Source organism: Saccostrea cucullata, unplaced genomic scaffold (genome assembly GCF_032062105.1).
Source record: "Saccostrea cucullata isolate Sc308-1 unplaced genomic scaffold, CSIRO_AGI_Scuc_v1 ctg469, whole genome shotgun sequence".
In the NCBI taxonomy this organism is placed as follows: domain Eukaryota; kingdom Metazoa; phylum Mollusca; class Bivalvia; order Ostreida; family Ostreidae; genus Saccostrea; species Saccostrea cuccullata.
The window spans coordinates 39269-59864 of NW_026927600.1; the positions used below are offsets into that span (position 1 = coordinate 39269).

General features: G+C 33.0%; 3 protein-coding genes across 4 annotated transcripts in view; 1 reads left to right on the forward strand and 2 right to left on the reverse strand.

Moving 5' to 3' along the window:
• The window catches only part of LOC134274907 (uncharacterized), a 34875-nt gene extending 20956 nt beyond the window's left edge, over window positions 1-13919 (forward strand). The window contains exons 2-4 of one of the 2 annotated variants that reach the window (XM_062757147.1): window positions 11247-11301; window positions 12511-12735; window positions 13463-13919. In XM_062757147.1, coding sequence (XP_062613131.1) covers window positions 11247-11301; window positions 12511-12735; window positions 13463-13683 — 501 coding nt within the window. In that variant the 3' untranslated portion in view covers window positions 13684-13919. The remainder of the gene's footprint in view (window positions 1-11246; window positions 11302-12510; window positions 12736-13462) is intronic. The other variant, XM_062757146.1, reaches the window with a different exon arrangement.
• Window positions 13920-14005: 86 nt separating this feature from the next.
• Window positions 14006-16288, reverse strand: LOC134274908 (echinoidin-like). Its single transcript, XM_062757148.1, has 5 exons — window positions 16172-16288; window positions 15716-15804; window positions 15533-15629; window positions 15156-15396; window positions 14006-14136 (listed from the first exon to the last, which is right to left on the reverse strand). The coding sequence occupies exons 1-5, from the start codon at window positions 16236-16238 to the stop codon at window positions 14097-14099; spliced, it is 534 nt and encodes a 177-aa protein (XP_062613132.1). The 5' UTR covers window positions 16239-16288; the 3' UTR covers window positions 14006-14096.
• A 347-nt stretch (window positions 16289-16635) lies between these two features.
• LOC134274910 (cytochrome P450 1A2-like) lies at window positions 16636-19728 on the reverse strand. Its single transcript, XM_062757149.1, has 6 exons — window positions 19087-19728; window positions 18797-19006; window positions 17794-17923; window positions 17398-17663; window positions 17114-17241; window positions 16636-17021 (listed from the first exon to the last, which is right to left on the reverse strand). The coding sequence occupies exons 1-6, from the start codon at window positions 19639-19641 to the stop codon at window positions 16796-16798; spliced, it is 1515 nt and encodes a 504-aa protein (XP_062613133.1). The 5' UTR covers window positions 19642-19728; the 3' UTR covers window positions 16636-16795.
• Window positions 19729-20596: the final 868 nt, after the last annotated feature.

Consider the following 20596-nt stretch of genomic DNA (forward strand, 5'->3'; position numbering starts at 1 on the left):
GCTATCCATTCCTATATCTTTTAATTGGGGCGGGAAGGGGGGGTATCCCATCCACTAAACGCAAAACAACAAATAATTTCACTATAACAAATCCCAATACGGCCCTCAATAATGGACAAAAACTATACCATACATTAGCTTCAGAAGAAAAATAAAAGGGGTGGTGCTAATTGAAAGAGAACAAAATTCAAACCTGGAAAAAAATTGACAAGCAAAAGAAGTAAATTATTCAAACGCTAAATCCTGTTTCTTGGGGGAGGTGTTAGTGTCGATCAAAATTCTTTCAGTACCATTTTTTTTTCAAAACCCCATGCACAACTCACGTGCACCTTTCTTTGAATACACTAAAACCTGTGCGTGTAGAAAGGGGTGGGGTGGAGGCTAAAACTACCCCCAAAATGTTCATTGTCTTTATTATGTCTATCTTTGCAAAAAGTGGGTGGGGCTATGCCATAAAAGAAACTGTAGAATGCCCCCCCCCCCCCGACCATGTTCGGTCTAATCCATTGGAACAAACGTAAAATGAACTGAAATAAAAAAGCATAAAAACGACAACGAGAGCATACCGATGTTGTAGAGTAAGATTTCCACCATAGCCAGTTTTCCCCCCAGAAATCGTACTCTAGAGTGGGATTTTCCCCCGAGGGGAAACTCATACCAGAGTAAAATTTCCCCTCTTTCTTTCTCAGAGTAGGATTTCCACCCTCGTTATAGAGTCAATATAAACCACAGCCGCAATATCTTTGTGAAAAAAAGATAAACGGCAAACTGATTTTTAAAAGTTAAATGAATGGGTTTAATTACTTATATTGTAAGGCAAATCATATAATCTCAAACCAAAATATTTTGCTTTCAAATGAAATGTAAATATTCTCAAAATATAATGAAAGAAAACAAAAATTGGTGTCTAGATTGGTATATATTTTTGGACCTACATGTATTTTGGTTGTAAATGATTACAATAATAAAATTTCTAAAATATTTAAAAATTGTAAACTTATTATGATGTTCAAATTTCAACCTTTCTGTAACCATCCTTATTAATCTATACAATTTTTTCGTCACATTAAATCTCCTTAAATCCCATTTTTGAAACTTTTAATGAAAAATTTAACTTTTATTTTACAATTTAACATATTTAAATATTGTAGAAAATAACTACTACACAGATTAGGAATCCCCCCCCCCGTAAAATTGACTCTAGTGTGGGATTTCCATAAGGGAAATTCTACTCTAGAGTCAGTTTTCCGCGGGAAAGTCTACTTAAGAGCTAGTTTTCCGGGGGGGATTTTAGGGGGGAAAGCCTACTCTACAAGACCGGTAACATACAGAATTATGTATGTGATGGAGTAAAAAACGTCCTTGAGTACCCCCCCCCCCCTTTAACCAGGGACAAGAAAATTGTTGAGGGATAAATATGATTTGAAATAACATGATTTCCATTCAACTTTTAAGTTTTCACTAACCTAGTGGTGTAACAACACATCGATATAACAAACCATAGTCGGTTTTTTTTACCAATTTTCTTTCCGTGTTTATTATTCTTTGAAGTTTACTATTTTTGTCTCATCTTTTTGCCAATAGCAGATCAGATAATGGGCACTCCAACAATATAAACAGATCACTAGTTTTGTACAAGAAATTTGGCAATTTTTAAAAAAAAATACAATCTTTTAAATTTTCTACAGATATTTTTCAATGAAGCAATGTTTGCTGGAAAATATTCCTGGAAAAACATCGTGCACCAATCAATGCATTACTATCAAATCTTATCCTGGACAACCAGAACCGAAATGGACAGTGACTTTGTGATGTTTCAAGATTGACATCCCTGCATCATCCCTGTTAGAATACATAAATACGAGTTTTCTTTTGAAGAAATGAAACTGATAAAATTTGACGCAAAATTATTGACTGTAACACCTCATTTAAGCCAACAAACGTACATGTGTTCTCTGTAGAAACCACTGATACTTGTGAATAGACCCCCCCCCCCCCCCCCCCGATATTCAATCTTTCTTCATAATTAATTAAATTGTTTAAACTTATTCATCATGTGTGCAATAGGTAAAAATCGTAAAAATCCCAAAACAATCGCTCCACGAAAATACCTCTCATAATGTACATGTATAGTGGTTTATACTGCTCAACTTGGACTTTTGTTCAAAACTTCAATGTAGCAACTGCATGTATAAAGCAATAGGCACTGATCATGATAAAGTGTCAATTCCTTGTTCAGTTCAGACTTTAAATTATAAAAATAAACTTCTTAAAGTTTGACATACTCAGACATAGCCACATTTATAGCGAAATAACATCATGCCATGCCATAATCTCAATTTCTATAGGAGATCTGAATCTTTTTTGGCTCGCAGGGGGGCCAGGAGAAGGCTGCATGAAAAAATAATCCTTACTTGTCGGACATGCTGCCACCCCGCAAGGCATAAAAACCGCCACCCCGATCGTCGCATAGAGTTTGAAGCCTAAATTGGCTTAATTAGTAACATATATTGACTTTTAAAGTAGGATTGAAGTTAAATTCTATCGTATAACTTTATTACTGTTGATGATGTAAGGAAAAACCTCTTTGAGGTCAATTTTGAAACAGAATATCATGTCAGAAGTCGAAAAAGTTGATACACCGAAAAGTGAGGAGGAGTGTTTGAGAAAACGGAGCACTCTCAAAGGCTGCTTTAAACAGTCAGAGGTATGTTGATATTTGTTCTCTTCCGTAGCATACAATTTTCTGATCTAAGACGTCTGAACATATGAAAAAAATTCAGGTAAACACACCTTGATGGTGTTTTTCTCGCTTCGGTACCGCCACCCCGAGTCACGCCCCACCGCCACCCCGAATGCACCGTTCTAACCGATGAGAATTGAATACTGTTTGTTATCTATATATATTTCTAAATAAAGGGAAACTGCTCGGAAAAAACGTATGAGGTTTTTCGTTAGTTCTTTTGTATTTTGTAACAATTCTTGGGATATTAAGTAAATTGTAAGAATTTATATTTTAATATTTGCAGTCAGGTATCTTTTTCAATATTGAAGAGAGTAGTGCGTTTTAAAACAATCTTTTTTTCTTTGTCAAATCTTTAGCAAGCAAGCGATTTCACTATGGACCTCTCTGTTCCACTACAAAATGTGAATTGTCATAAGAGTTTGCCATCAAAAATTTATGTGAACTATTAATATTACTCGACAGAACAGTAATTATTGCTGAAAGATTATTACTAATAGAAAAACTCTTTGATGTTTTAATTCTATCTCAAACGTTTTAGTTATGCATAAACAAAGACATAATTATGTTTCTATTAAAATTCAATCACAGTTAACAATAAACACAAAGCAATATTATATAAATATTGCATGTAGTTGAGTGTAACATTGAAAATTTTCACCCCAAGAAAACCATTGTCAACCGAGGCGCAGCCGAGGTTGACAATGGTTTTCGAGGGGTGAAAATTATCATTGTTACACTCAACTACATGCAATATTTATTATATTATAAAGAATATTTTATACAAATACATATAACAGTGAACCGTGCGCGCACACATTCTGCGCAGTCGCTATCTTTTGGAATACCACCCGTCGTCAAGCAATGTTGACTGTTGCTACGCAGGAGGGCGTGCTTCATTATTCAGCGGGTAACAGTGATTTTTATCAAATGTTTCTCGACGAATCAGATTCAAGTAATTTACGTGAAACTAAAATATATAAAAAGAGTAAGTACAAAATACACGAGGCACGCATATTTGCCACATCGCTCACACGTAACACATTTGCTTGCAAAGTACAGAAAGTTTAACTACATACCCTCCAAGGATGGGCAGGGTCACGGTTTGAACAAACTTAAATTTTTTTAACTGATTGCCTTTAGAATTCTTTGAATAACCATGACTTTAGAGGGATTTTCAAGATTTCCCCTACACATTTTTTTATTATGGCCTTGTCCTTTCTCTGAGGGTCAAAATTAAACAATATTAAATTTACACTCCATGGGATGCTTCCATATCAATTTCACTTATCATGTCTGTGTTTTCTTTGGGAGAAGAATTTCGATGATTTTTTACTATATTATACTTATGTATAACTTTGATCACCATTTGTGTGCAAATGTTATCAATTATTATACCTTCAGTCATAAAGTTGTTGGAAACAAACATGTGTTGGTTGTTGATTGTATGAGAAACTGTATGCTTAAAAAAAACTGTATAAAGTTGTTTATAATATTCTGTCGCATTTCCCGTACCCCTAAGGGTTATATGTAAAACGTCTATATCTCAGATCCTAAAGTGACGCCATTAGCGAAGAGTTATCCAACTAGAATCAAATAATTAATCATCATATCAACAATTGGCTACAATATTGACTTCTTTAAGTCGTTCACATTCTTTCAATGTGCTTTAATAACGCACTTTAAAAATATATTTTTTCCCGAAAGTTTTTTATCTCGGTTGCAAATTTAACGCTCTGTGAAAATTTTTTTCAAAGTGCGTAATTTTTCAAAGTGTGTTGTAACAGTGTAGACGGGGAATTGTATTTTTTTAAAGAGACAAGAATCCTCTAGATGCTGTTAGAAATTGCATACAAAGGACAAAATTATTCAGATGATAGTAGCTATAAAGGAATGGAAGGATTAAAATCTTTAAGGATTAACTCCTGCTATACCTCAATACCCCATGTATCGCATGAACGTTGCGTCTATGGATTTTGCATTGTTTCCATACCTGATCGATTTTATTTTAAGATCTCACTAATATCCGTAACAGTAAAAATGAATTAAAGAAGAAAAGTAACATGTCTTGATATGGATAATTAATTTTTAAGTATAAAAAAGACAAGAAAAGTATAAAAAAAAAAAAGAAAGAAAGATTTTGTATTATTGTGAAAAAAAGCTTAACGGGTTTGAAATCTAGTTATCACATCATTTAACGTCAAGTGATTGCTCCGTGAATCCTATGACCGCATAGTAAATCGTTGTAAATCAAAATACTAGCAAATGAACCTGATTTTTTTTTTTACATATTTATAAACAAAAGAATTTAATCAGACATAGATCATACTTCACAGTACGCATTACTTTTCTGTAAGTCAGTGTGTCTGCGAACTTTTCTATTACCCTCGTATAGCTGCTATCATTTATTGCCTTACATTCAAGAGCATATAGAAAAGGTGCATGGGCATTCATTAAGTAATCTAAAAAATCATGCATATCTGCATAATCATAAAATACTCTTTTTTTTATACAGCTATACCTTGTGTATATTATCCAATCTACCAACTTTCGTTGATGCCTCTGGTATATCCGGCAAATTTTAAGTTGTTCCTTGTGTCCCTGCTAATGTTTGGTACTTCTCCAAGAGTTGGTGACACTTTAATGCACATCTGCACGGCAATCATCAAGCAAACTATTGCTAAGTGTGAAAAATGATGAGTTCTGGGAAAAGGTTTTGTAAAAACAATTTGACCGAACTTTATTTGCAAAGTAGGTGTGTAATTGAAAAAAAAATCTTTTAAGTTTTTTAAAAATTTCTTTCCCGATTCCTAGCAGATAATTTTTCTTTTTTTCAATTTATACTGGTCAGAATTAATGTTGGTGTAACCATTCAAACTTTAATTTGGAATAATTCTCCATTCAGTATTTTTTTTTACTAAACTTAACTAAGGTATACATCAAGTGCTGTTAAAATCATTTCAAGATACATGTAATACATTAAATGTAGAGAGCTCGCTGTGAGATTAACCAATCGACAGGATGAAGGATATGGAGATAACGAACAGTATTCAATATCAAAGTCCATAAAACAATACAAAGTAGGGACAGAGCAAACACGGACCCCCTAAACATCAGAGGTTGGATCAGGTGTCATGGAGGAGTGAGCATCCGTTGCCGACCGGTTACACCCGCCGGGTGCTCCTTGTCATGATCGGGAAATAACGGAAAATCCGTCTTCAAATCAATGTGTAAATAATGCAATAACAATTAGTATGAGAAACGTCATTCGGCATTTCACTCAATGATTGATAGTATTAGCTGACAAGGTCATTGTATCGACCATAGAACTTTAGCAATGATAACTTTAAACGAGACTGCTGATATTCTTGTTTTATCAACTTGTTTGTCAATAATTTACCTCGATTTAGAAATTGTTCATACGTAGAGCATGCTCTTGCGTGTCGAATCAACCGAGGGATATAAGCTCCGTATGTTGGTGATGAAGGTATATTGTTGCATTAGTAAGGGAAGTTTAAAAAAAGTTAAAGTCATCACGTTTATCATATCTTTTTCAAGTAAAATATTCAAGTATGAAACATATGTCAGACTCTGTGGTATCTTTTATCTCAAGCTCACCAGGATATATCATAGGAATGGAAATTACCATTGTTACTTGACAATACGTCGTTGATATATCTAAATGTCGAGTTGAAAGCCACAGCAAGTGTTTTCTTCTTTTCACGCACAAGATTTTGCACAAATTCTGCTTCATATGAATACAAAAATAGGTCTGCTAATAACAGAGCGCAATTGGTATCCATGGGAATTCCAATAGATTGTTGGAAGACCTGGTCTTCAAAAACCACATAGATATTGTTAATCAGAAATTCAAGCATCTTTTTTATGTCAACTTCCGGGTACTTGTGCGTGCAATCAGGATGTGTTTTTACAAAATAATTTTGCAAATGACCAATGACCAGGTTAGTAAATTAACGAGTTCCATTTTTATTGAAAAAGCAGCTGTCAATGATATCAAAAAGCCTGGACTTAAATTTATCATGGTTGTTTATAAAGTTAAAAATCTTGTTTCAAATTTTCCAAAATCTCCTTGGAATCCAAATTTTCCAAAAGCTCCTTTTAAATATCCACGTCTGATTTACACCACTTTTTGATATATTTTTGCACAGTATTCTTGAAGTTTCTCCTTCACTACTACATGTATTAATATCTCAGTGAGGAGTAAAGAAAGGGGCTTGGTTGAACATTTACTGGAGCCCGCTATGTATCATCGTTTGTAGGGAGTTTATAAAGTTTCGGAATCCAGTATAGATATGGTCATTCAAAATCATTTTGGTTGTTAGGGATGTTAAAAATATTCAAAACTGACAATATTTTTTATAGAAAGGGATCTATGGGTATAAGTTGGATTACCACTTGTAGAATTAAACAAATGATAAAAGATTTAACCCTGGCATTGAACTTAAAATAGGACAAGCAGGCACTTCTGTCGAAATGGTCAGCATTCATTAGGCTCAACGTGAGAAATTCGTTAATCGCATACATATTATGAAAATTTATTGTAAAATGTATAGATAGAATTACGTTAGTCATATATCTAACATAAAGGTGAAGGCGGCATGCTGCATGAAAACAATAGCAACCAGAGTCCACACAAACATGAATACATAGCTCTCCTTCCACAGAGTCAGCATTCGTCATATTCTGAAACTAATAATACTTATGAAATTCCTTTTAGACTACCTCCACATAATCCAAAGAATCATTATACAAGGGGAATAGAATTGAAAATCGGTTAATCTAATTTAAATTATATTCCTTGATCGGCTTACTTGTGAACACCATGAAAAGGGAATATTCAATCAATTGCAGATCAAAAGACCTTAATTATATTGGAACCATTCTTAAAAAAAAATTCGTGACATATAAAGAAGTTACTAGTAAGTAGATGGGAAACGAAAAATCTTAAAGGAAGACTCAGATTAGACCCAACAGTGCGGGAGGTCAATGATTCTTTCAGTTAATGATGAATCTCAAAATTAATTAATTGTAAAAGATGAAGATAAAGAACTGTGATCAATCTCATTTATTCAGTGTAGAATATGAGTGGTAAACAGGGCTAAACACCAGCAGGACCCCCTGAAAACACCAGAGTTGGGATCACGTGCCCAGGTAAAAATATACCCTGTCAGTTTTGAATATTTTTAATATCCCAAAGAACCGAAATGAATTTGAACTACCATATATATACCCGGTATTGGATTCCAAAACTTTATAAGAATCCTTACATAGAAAGATACATTGCGGATTCCAGTAATGTTCAATTACCAAAATTAACAGCTTAAAAACTTTTTTTAAAGCCCAGGCTTTTCGATTTCATTGACAGCAGCTTTTTCAATAAAAATGGAACTCGTAAATTTACTTACCTCGTCATTGGTCATTTGCAAAATTATTATGTTAAAAGAGATTTTGATTGCACACACAAGTACACTGAAGTTGACATCAAAGATGCTTGAGTTTCTGATTGACAATATCTAAGTTTATGTGGTTTTTTAATACCAGGTCTTCCAATAATCTATTGGAATTCCCATGGGCACCAATTGCAGACCTATTTTTGTATTCATATGAAGTAGAATTTGTGCAAAATCTTGTGCGTGAAAAGAAGAAAACACTTGCTGTGGCTTTCAACTCGACATTTAGATATATCGACGACGTATTGTCAATTAACAATGGTAATTTCCATTCCTATGTTGATACGATATATCCTGGTGATCTTGAGATAAAAGATACCACAGAGTCTGATACATCTGTTTCGTACTTGGAAATTTTACTTGAAAAAGACACTAATGGTACTCTAACAACCAAGCTTTATGATAAACGTGAAGAATTTACTTTTCAATCGTCAACTTCCCTTACTTATGCAGCAATATACCATCATCACCTGCATACAGCGATTATCTCTCTCAGTTGATTTGATACGCAAGAAATGTACAATTTCTAAATCGAGGTAAATTATTGACAAAAAAGTTGATGAAACAAGAATATCAGCAGTCTCGTTTTAAATCGTCATTTCGTGAGTTCTATGGTCGATACAATGACCTTGTCAGCAAATACAATTAATCATTGAGTCAAATGCTGACGTTTTTCACACTGTTAGTCCATTATTTACACACTGAATAGACGACGGATTTTTTCGTTATTTCCCTATCATATGACAAGGAGCACCCGGTGGATGTGACCGGTCGGCAGTGGATGCTCACTCCTCGATGGCACCGGATCCCACCTCTGATATTTTGGAGGTCCGAGATTGCTCTGCTCCAAATTTGGGTTGGCAATAGATTTTTTGAGTTTGAATACTGTTCGTTATCTCTATATATTTCATTGTTAGAATTAACCTAAGCACAAAGATATGATAACCTTGCAGCAATTTTTTTTATCTTTAAAATCATTAAATATATTTTGTTTTGATCTTAATGATATTTTATTTCGATAGGAAAATTTTTAACACTGTTAAATTACAGATGTACATGAGTATAAAAACAGTCGGAAGCAAATCTCCTCAATAATTAAGTCTGACTTAAATATGCCGTTTCAACTTTGCTTCGGAATTATTTTCTGGTTTATTTGTTCATACACTTAGGGAATGTTTTTTTTTTCCCAAAATTCTGAAAAAATCTCTAAATATTTACAATCACGGAATAAATATAGTTGATATGATTGAATAAATATATGAATATTTCATACCCTTAATATTACATTTATATTACATATGTAAACTTGTCTCGGGTGTGGACATTTATTTCAGTAATCAATGTCAATCCAGAAAATTTAAGTTTTATTAGGTTTATTGTAATAATGGAGCGGTCTACAGAAAATGCTACTACTAGGCACTCCTCTGGTATTTCTGGGGTTCTGTATTTATGCCCTATTCACAGAATTGTATTTCTAAATAGTTTTTATGAGATCTACATAAAGTCTGTACGTTATTTTCATCTTTTTCATTGACAATATGACAAAATGTTAACTTTGCATTTAATGGCACCCGGAAAATTCACAAATAAAAATACGACAGTGAATATTTCAGTAGTTTTAAATAAAATTCCACGAAGCAGTAAGAGAATGTACATATATTAAAAACTAAGCTTATATCTAATATTTAAAAAAATAGTTTGCAGTGTTGGAATGTATAAACTTATCGTATAGATCTATGTATAGATCTGTATTTACATCATATTGTATTACTGTTATCCTTTTGGTACTTTCTCATGTTTATATGTTGACAAAGATTAAAAAAAGCATAACTAACTCTTTGAAATGCTTGCAACAATATGAAATATTAACTGCTCACTGTTTTATTTTTACATAGATACATATATATATATATATATATATATATATATATATATATATATATATATATATATATATATATATATATATATATATATATATATATATATATATATATATATATATACAGTAAAATTTGTTAATTCCGTCCGTCTGTACGTCTATTCCGTCTAATAATTTTAGTCCCATACACTTCTTTAACAAATTCATTAGAAAAAAATTCTGTGTAGTCCGGATACTGTCTATTCTGTATTCCAAACTCCATACTCAACTGCTCATAAATAACGGTAATTATTTTAATCCGGAAACTAATAACCTGAGTAACTTCAAGCAATTAACACCTTTCGTGGTGGATATGATAATCCGTGTTTACATTAAAATGATTAGTGCCATGAGACGAACTCATTGAAATGTTGAAATGTGGTTGACACAGCCCACTTCAGCTATATTATTAAATTACAATTTGGTATAACTTTGCCATTATATAAACACAAAATATAGATGTATGCGATTTACAAATCAAAATATAAATAGAAAATGACGCATTTCAAAATGGCGCCATAACACAGTAACCATTTTTCACATAAAAATTAAAAGTTCAATCGAATAATAAGCACATCGTAAATAATTGTGCATTACTGTACTGTGCTTGATATATAGTAAGCCTATATTATGCGTGCCTGTAGGTTTTGATTTTATAAATAGCATTTCAACCGACTTTCAAACTTGGGAACAAACAAAAAATATATGTAAGTCATGCGAGAATATTTTATAAAGACTCCAAAATATTGATTGATTTCATCATTTAACTGTATTTATATTATGTATATGAAGTTCTTGTAAATAAACAACGAAAATTTTCAAAATTAATATTTTCCTGCATTTTTCCTGTAGTGGCCAAATTATAAGGAATTGGAACCGGCGGTAGCCGGTTTGGACAAATTATACTGTATATATATATATATATATATATATATATATATATATATATATATATATATATATATATATATATATATATATATATATATATATATATATATCCTTTGATATAGTGAAGGACAATTTTTTATGCCTGTAGAAAATATTGCATGAATTGATTGTAGAAAAAATTAACACTGATATAAAACGATTTCCTTCATTTTAATTGAAGGATTTTGTCTGCCCTGGTGGATTCTTTTGGCGATCTAAAGGCGTTTGTATGAACAGTAAGTACTTTAACTCATTTCTATGACTTTGTACTTTCTTTCTTTGTTGTTGTTATTTTTTTTTAATTGATAAAATTTGGTGCTATGAAAATAGAATACCTGTATCATTAAATTAAATCGTCAGCCTATTCTCTAAATATGCTTATTCGTATACTATTGTATTTAAACAATATTTAATCAAGCGAAGAGAAATTTAATATCACAAAAGTTATATACATGTATATTTACATGTTTATTTCTTGATTCCTATTTTATTTTACCAGCGGTTAACAACTATTGCTTTTATGATAAGTGAGAGATCATTGTCAAATGGGATAAAGAAAAACATTGTCAATATCCGGGGGATTTATCTCATTTGAACAAATTTGTGGGAGCAAAAATCCCAATGGAGAAAATATCCCATATGACACCTTTTCTCTCAAGGAAGAAAGGTAGGAGAGAGTTGTTAGGACTTTTAAAATCCTACCATGTATTTTCCAAAGGGATTCTTACCTTTAGAACTTCATATCTTAAAAAATAAACATGTTTGTGAGTTCAACATGACAACATGTGATATGTAATATTTCAATTTTCTGTTATCCTTGAACTTTCAGTAAGGCGTGGCATTCTCGACGTTACATAGTTAGCATCTTAAATTTACACCAGCTTTCATTCACAGTTGAAATATACATGGGATAGAAATTCAGTCGAATGTCAACAAGTGTAGAAATGATCCAATAACAGAGTTTCGAACGGCAAAGAGGGAGGTGGGGTTTAAGTCGTCTCATCGTTGTCAACAACAATTTAAAGTTGCTATTGTTATTTATTTCTTAACCAATGAGAATATATTCGCCATTTGTGAGACGTTAATTATGTAGCGTCTAGAATGCCACGCCTCAGTGAAAGTCCAAGGATGACAGAGAATTGTACTAATTCCTAATTTATGGTTTATCGCCTGATGTTTGTGTTATTCAAATGTATGAATGGACCAAAAGAAAATAATAGTAGTAAATGAATCGAAATTATCTTATCATTTGTATGAGAAATAATTTCATGTCTTATAAGAAACAAGATTTTTTTTCAAAAGATACAAATAGAGCGGAATTGCCAGCAAATTTAGATGCCACTGAGAATTCTTTAGATGAGAATAAACACTCATTCAAACCATATCAATAGTCTCAGGATATAAATAATGTTTATTTTCCTCATATATATCTTGCTTTGTTTTAGATAATCTCGCCTTACACAAACCTGTGTTTATGAGTTCTGTATATGACGATCCTTTATACGCTTACCAGCGCCTTGGCAACGGTAGTCTCGCAGTAAATGGAGAAGTGCGGCCTGACGACACAGAGTGCTCATGTACTCACCTTGAAACAAAACCTTGGCTGACAATTGATATTTTGGATTTCTTCTTTGTCAGACGGGTGGTTTTTGTAAACAGAAAAACGTCAGGTATTTTTCTATTTTTAAAAAGTTTCTTTTTTTGAATTGGGGGGGGGAAAACTTTTATTGATTTTATTATACTCTTTCTTTTAAAATTTAATTTTTTTATATAATTTTGTTTTACCTTTAATTTAGTTTTTTTAACACAAAAAATTTTGGATTGGTATATATTTTAAGCACATGATTTTGTGAAATGACATAAATAATAAACCAAACTGTCACTGTTAACACCAACGAATGAAAATTTTCCGTTAGGTGCTGGATATGAGACGTTTGTTTGGCTTTCTATATAATTTTCAAAATTTCGAGCGGTCCAACATCTGGAAAACATTAATCAGGTCAAATTTAATTTTTTTTGCTGATTTCTAACATAAAAAGTTTGTTTTGTTACATACCTTAAACTATAAGAACAATTTTTTATAGGTATAACAATGTAATATAGGGGATGCTAAATCCTCCCGGGTAAATCCTTCCAGGGTTCAGTTTTTATGCCTTTTTACAGATTTGTAATGTTTACGAATTAATAAATATCTTCCATTGTTCATTATCTTCACTTTTCTTATTTTAAAATATACATGTTCTTTACACAAGTGCTTGAGTACAGGATCCCCCTTTCGAATATACATCTCATGTCTAAAGATATTTTTATTAATCTTTTTTTTTCATAAATTTATTGTATTTATATTCGGAAGGGGGTTTTAAAAGTCCACAAGCATTGTATTTTATTTATTTTTAGAATGGCGGTTGCATGATTTAAACGTGACGGTGGGGACAGACAACATAACGTTCCCGTGTTTTTGTGGATTCTTCCAAGGTCCTGGAACGTCTCACCAGGAGATAAATATGACGTGTGCAGAAACCTGTAGAGGGCGCTACGTACGTCTACAGATTACCTCCCCTTCTCCGGAACATTTACAGTTATGTGAAGTGGAAGTCTTTAGTGATTGTAATGTGTAGACTAATTTAATTCACCCTTAACAAAACAATGTTAAAGTAAACTTTTTTTTTTGCCACAGTATTTCAAAGTTTGTAGGTAACCAGGGGGTTAAAACATCTTAACACTTCCTGGCACTTTATATATTTTTATATGCAAAGTCTGAACCTTTTACATTCTTTCATTACCAAGTGCATGTAATGGACCAGACAAGGCTCTTGGTCCGTTCAAAGACAAACGCCATGCATGCGATCCCTTTATGTCAAGTATATATAATGAATTATCTTTGTTACCAAAACTTAAGTTACAGACATTTAAAACATAAGAAAACTTCATTGAGACAAGAAAGAAAACAGAAATCGGTTGTTTTGATATTTCTTTAAATATCCACAAATGGAAATGAGGCAGTAATCCTGGTGTTAACAGCAAATCACCGTCACCCAATCACACTAGATATAGCACCATCGTCTAAGAGACTTTGTAAAGGAAACGAAAATAAAATAATATATACAAATACAAGTAACATTTTTTTTATGACAACTGAAAGAAGTTAAAATAAGGTAACAACGGTAATAGTTTATTATTTAACGGCTTCTTAAATCTATAAATAATACAATTTTCAAATGAGAAAAAATTCCCTTATATGCTTTAGGCTTTACAACTTTAGGTTAGTCAAATAAGGTGTTTCGCATAATTTTAGGCAAACAAAATGAGAAACTGTATTTTAAACAGTCATTTTCAATGAAAAATTAAGAAAACCAGTCATGAAAATATCTGACAAAGGAAATGACGTTCTGCAGAAAAAGGTATTTTTTTCATGGCCTCTTCTTTAAATCAATTCAAATCTGATAGGTATTTTACTTTTCATATGATTTCAAATTGAATGTCATGAAAATAAACTAATTCTGCTAAACGTAAAAGTATAGGGAAAAAGAAAGTTGAAATTGATTACGACGTCATAATGGATCTAGCACCAAAAAAATCTGTTTCAATTTATTTACTAGATCTTGACCTTAAACATTAATTAAGTTTAAAACATATAATATAAAGGTTTCTGTGATATTTTGAAAAAAATATCTATTTGCAGAATTTTTTTTTCATGATTTTGATATTTTCCGAGCCAGGAAAACTAGCATGTAAAATATCAAACTTGCATTTAAAAAACAAACTAACAAACAAAAAGCAGTCTAAGTGCTCTTGTTTTGCATTAATTTCAAAAAAAAACAAAATTTTTTTAAGAATATGTAAGAAATGACATATTTCAAACTTGATTGCATGATATATGTACATCACTGCATAAAAAAGCTGGGTAATTAAATTTTAGCTTCATCCTTTAATTCAGAATTACTTTGCAATCATCGTTAACTAATCTAATAACTGTCAAAAAGTTTTTTAAAAAAAACAAACAAACAAAGAAAAAAACAGAATATATCCAATACCTTCGGCATTTTGAAAAGGAATGAAGCAGGCACTCCATTTAATTGTATATACTTACGAAGATTCGCAGATGAATCTATGTCTAGCGATACAGGGGAGATCATTCCAGTGGTAGTCCATGGCCCCCTGAAGCTCTATACAGTCCTCCCCGCTATTGCCATAATCGTCCGGTTGCCCTGGATTCCAGTCTGTGAAGGTCACGGGGTTACCACTTTTGGCCCACGTGAAGGTTCCCTCAATTTCCATGTCATTCCCTCCTAGCCAGTAAGACACTTCATTTTGATTCTTAGAATGGGAATCTGTGAATAGAGATGCGTTTACTTATTCAAATGTTTACGACAATCAAAAAACTACCTAACTATTAAACTAATGCACGTTGTAAAAGGGTCTGAGGAAAATACATGCACATCAATTTGAAGATTAAAAACTTCGTACCATGACCATGGATGATCTTCAGTTCGCCTTCTAGGAATGCATTCTCAGTGGCGCTTCCTATTTCCACAAGATTTGAGTTCATACTCATGCAATATGCCTATAACAGATATTGTCATCGTGATTATTTCTTTTAATTCATCTTTGTTATGAATTAGTTGATTTTTAAAAAACAAAATATCTTACCACAGCTTCCGCCCAAGTCGCTGCTTCACTGGCGAATAAATAACAGCTGCCTTGAAACTTCGTCCATCCATCTCGACAGTCGCCCCGCACTGAAAAGGAATGTCTCCAAAAGAGAGGGGTGTTATGGAAGGACTTTATGCACAGTTATAATAAGCACTCAAAAATAAGCATGTGGGAATAAAGATGTCTTTAACATAGGGAAATCCAAAGTATAGCTGTTTCTCTAAGACTAAAAACATTTTCTATACATCAAGGAGTTTTTCTACTAATACACACCTTATCCAATATTATGTGCTGAGTAAATATTGCTTATCTCTCAATTCAATCTTCCTCTAGTAAATCTAGCTCTGATAATTGGGATTTTGGGGAGACTCTTAATATACTACCAAAAGGATACATTGCTTACATAGTATTTTAACTCTTTTTCAAAAATTCAATTAAAAAATATAAACTTACCGGGGTATATGAAGTGTACAAACACAGAAAGCAATACAAATGATAGATACGAGACCAGGCAGGTCATTTTTCTGAAGTCTCACTAGTCCTGATAAGATGAAATAGTCATTAGTAAAGTGCATTCTGATAAGGTCCAAAAGTCCAAAAGAGGAACATACATTTGCACTGTATGATCTCTCTCTCTCTCTCTCTCTCTCTCTCTCTCTCTCTCTCTCTCTCATTATATGTTGTTGCTTTTTAATATATGAAAACTTATATACTTTGTATTTCTAAATCAAAATAAGAGAAGAGCGGTTCATTCTTTACTAGTGCTCTTTTTAAAACATTTTTCATCATCCCAAAGAATTAGAGATGATTGTTGATTGATAACGATTATATAAATCAAGCAATTTTACAATGAAAAACGTGTATATTGAATCACAATTTTTAATGGTAAAAAAGTTTATCGTCCTTAAGATGCGTTCTACTGAGGAGATTTACTGCTCGGGGTACCATGGAAAGTTATACTGGAGAACTTGTAATGTGTCAGAACTTGCTACCAATCCTTCGGTGTTTCACAATAAAATTTGTTCAAATCCTAGAAAAATTTCGTGGACATTTCAGATTGAGGTCTACACTGTACATCTATGAAGGACGTAGGTTAGACCTGAGAACAAATCGAATTTCATAATCTTTTGGTTGAAGACTAACGCCGGGCACCATTTCTCGCGGTAAGAGATCCTCCAAAGATTTCCCTTCGGGCTCCAAAATCGTTGTTTGTTGCATTATAGTTGCCAGAAATAAAAATATGCGTGATCTTGCAAAAACTTCGCCGATACAACTTCTCTTGCCAAATCCAAAAGCAATGACTCTAAAAGAACATTTTTAATTGATGCTAAAGAAAAGCCAAAGTACATATTCATTTGCATAATCTGCTAAGTCATAGTCATTCGAAAATCATACCTCTTTCTGATGGGGTTATTGGAGGGTAGCAATAAGCCCTCGGCGTCCAGAAAACGTTCTGGTTTAAACTTGAATGGTTCATCCCACTCTTTTTCACTATGGTGAATTGTCCAAAGGTTTGGTACAATCTGTATGGAACAGACGATAGCTCATATATAGATAAGATACAAATACAACTTCGTGCATATCATACAGGAAAAACCTTTCAATATATCTTTTATCTGAATTGGAAGCAAAAAAGTTATCAAAAAAGATCAAATATAATTTATCAAACTTTAACTTACGACTGTGTTTTTGTCAATACTGTAACCCCCTATGGTGGTCGCCTGTGACGTAGCATGGAGTAAGGACAGTGGAACATGGGAAATATAACGAAGTGTTTCTATGACAACGGCCTCGGCTAGGTGACATTTCTCTCTGTCGGCGAGACAAGGTTCTCTATCAGGACCGATCACTCTGTCTATTTCTTGTTGTAAGGCCTTCTGGAGGTCTGGTCTCTTCGCTAGAAGTTGAATCATGGACAAAATAGTCCCTCTTGTTGTCAGAAAACCTAAAAATAAAACAACAAAGAACTTGATTTATCTGATGATTATAATGATAATAATGGATGATATATAGTGTATACATGTATATATGTTTTGGGTCTAGGTACTACTTTTCTTCTTTGTTACTATATTTACCAGCAACTACAAGATTCATGAGAAGATTTGATAAATTGTCTTTTGTGAACCACTGCTTCCCTTGCTCATCTCTCTGATTCATGACGTCAACAACTGTGTGATAAACTCCCTTTTCCGTTGTATCCGCTTTCTGCAAATTTTTTTTTTCAAAGTTAATTAAGTTTTTTGTGATATTTGTCATCATATGAATTAACTCTTAAACGGACATGGACACAGTTTCAGCTGAAAATGTTCAAATTTATTTATCCATTTTGACAAATATTTAACAAAGGCTGGCACGTAGCATCGTTTTTGAAAGTGTGGGGGGGCCAACCAGAGAAAATTTTTTTTACTTACCTGAAAAAAGTTGACAAGCAGAGGGGTAGAAAAAAAAAAAAAATTTGTTCAAAAAGTTACTAATCACTTATTTTTTTTACAATTCTTGATATCATTACTATGGCAAAATGTGGGGGGCCAACCATCCTTTCAATGAACATTTACCATAGTAAAGATAATGGGGAAAAAAAGTAAAATGAAAGATTTTTCTAATGATCATCGAAAATTTCAATTTCAGTTGTCGAGATACAAGACAGATTTAGAGCTCCAAACCTTTATTATGTAAACAGGGTCCGTGTTATGTTTTTGTTTACATAGGTTAATATACTAACATATGTTCGTTCAAAGCAGATAATTTCAGTAAATGAATTAATTCTAAATACGATGAGACAGTTTCTAGTGATTGTTGAATTTCATTTTGCTATAAATATGATGTTTTCTTTATGTAAACACACGCACAAGGCACGAGCCTTGTTTACATTATAAAGAACTTTAAGTTCTGTATCATGTTTGTTAATCATCAAATGATGTTTTAATTTTTGCTGATCATTAGATGATACCTTAGTTAGGAATTGTAAACATAAAAATTGGTTTTAAAAAAATCTGCTGAAACTGTGTCCATGTCCCTTTAAGATTAATTTTTTTAACAATGATAGGCACAAAAAGATAACATGTTAAGATATATTACCGACAATAATTCCATGAGGTCCAGCATACGTTGTTTTGTCTTTTGGATCTCTTTGAACATCAATGACGTTCTCAGAGGAAGAAAACGCAGAAATGGGAAGAGACTGTACACAACATCAATTCCTGGGTTAGCTGTGGCGTTAATTAGAAAGTCAAGTTTTCTTAACACCTTTTGCAATTCTCCATTTTTTCCAGAACTTTGTCCAATGATCTATTTCAGATATAAAGACTACATATATCAGGAGTTAATTTAAGCATTAATGATTACTTCATTTTCATTTTTTTACTTACTAGAATTTCTAATGTATATAGTATGAACTCTTCTACCATGTCAGATGGATCGACATTTTTGTTATCCAAGTGTCGAATTTCCTCCGAAACCGTTCGGAGCTTTTTCTTGATCTGATATTCAATGCAGGATAATCCGTCTCCATAAGATCTGATCAGCTGAAAGGCCAGCTTTCTACGTTTGGTCCACGCTGAATCAGGTGATGCAAATGCAATATCTGAATAATTATCAAAAATATATTCCCCGACGAAGGTTTGTGGGCGTGCAGAAGTGATGCTTGCATTTGGTTCTTTGCTAAAAGCCTCCCTCAGAATATCAGAGGAATTCAGACTGACAAATTTCTTTCTGAACACCTCAAATTGAAAAATGTCCCCATACTTTGCACTCCACTCAAAGAGTTTAAAATGTAAGGTCGAAAGATCAAACTCAAAAAGTACACCAACGGCAGGCCAGCCTTTGGGACCAGGTAAAACTTTTCTCGACGAACGGATGGTCCATTGCACGGTATAGTACACGGAAAAACATATCAGACTCCAGAATAATACGAACTCCAACATACCAGTATTAATAAATTTAACTCCTTAAAATCTATGTACTGCTCATGTAGCTGAATGGTCAGTGCTGATCTGATTTACCTTCCAGGTGAAGGACAAGAGTGGACGGCGTGTTTACATAGTAAAGTAAGTACATACTGATAACGTTCAATACGAGGGTTTTTCAATAAATAATGTCCTCGGTGCTCAGAAAGCAACAAAAACGCTATTCAAGGATTTAGCCTTAGTGATTTTACTTCAATATTCTTTTTTAATTGAAACACATGTCCGTAACATTTTTATCAATTTCTTATTGTTTTTAAAACACATTTTTGAGCACTGTCCTTCGTATACTGGTATGTGGCAGATTTTATGATTTCCATGACTTGTTTCTTCTTTCTAAAAGGTGTTTTTTTTTCAAGTTTGGAAAATGAAAAAAAAGTGAAAGTGTGAAAGATCTGGCGAATATTGTTGATTTGACAAAACATTAACTTTCTGTTTATCCCCAAAACTACTTTACTCCTCGTGGCCTGTGGGTTTGGTCGCTGTCATGACGAAATTTCATGTAGTGGTTTCATGATTTTGGTTTCGATTTTCTTTGCAAAACTTTGCTTTCTAGACTGTTGTTTGTTAAAATTTATGTTTAAGCCTAGACATCTCTATGTTGTATAGAGTTTGGTTGTTTTCTCCTGGATTTGCTGATATGTGGATGAGATGCATGAGACATAGGCCGTCGGCATAATCCAGATCATCCAGTTTGTTGTCCATTCTCAATCTAATGCCGTTTTTCTTATCTCTGGTGGATTTTCTCAGGACCCAGTCTATAACCTCTAAGAAGAGCAGAGGCGATAGCATACAGCTCTGCTTCAGTCCCGATGTTACTGGAAACCACTCTGTTTTGGCATTTTAACCATCACACTACGCTGGAATCCTTCATGCAGTACCATGATGATATCAATGATCTTCGGTGGTAGGCCAT

Coding starts and splice junctions, on each gene's coding strand:
- LOC134274908 (XM_062757148.1), bottom strand. CDS start 16,238: ATGACCTGCCTGGTCTCGTATCTATCATTTGTATTGCTTTCTGTGTTT. Junction 15,805..16,171: donor TGTACACTTCATATACCCCG/GTAAGTTTATAT, acceptor ATTCCTTTTCAG/TGCGGGGCGACTGTCGAGAT. Junction 15,630..15,715: donor CGACTTGGGCGGAAGCTGTG/GTAAGATATTTT, acceptor TATCTGTTATAG/GCATATTGCATGAGTATGAA.
- LOC134274910 (XM_062757149.1), bottom strand. CDS start 19,641: ATGTTGGAGTTCGTATTATTCTGGAGTCTGATATGTTTTTCCGTGTAC. Junction 17,664..17,793: donor CATGAATCTTGTAGTTGCTG/GTAAATATAGTA, acceptor TTTTATTTTTAG/GTTTTCTGACAACAAGAGGG. Junction 17,242..17,397: donor GTATTGACAAAAACACAGTC/GTAAGTTAAAGT, acceptor TGTTCCATACAG/ATTGTACCAAACCTTTGGAC.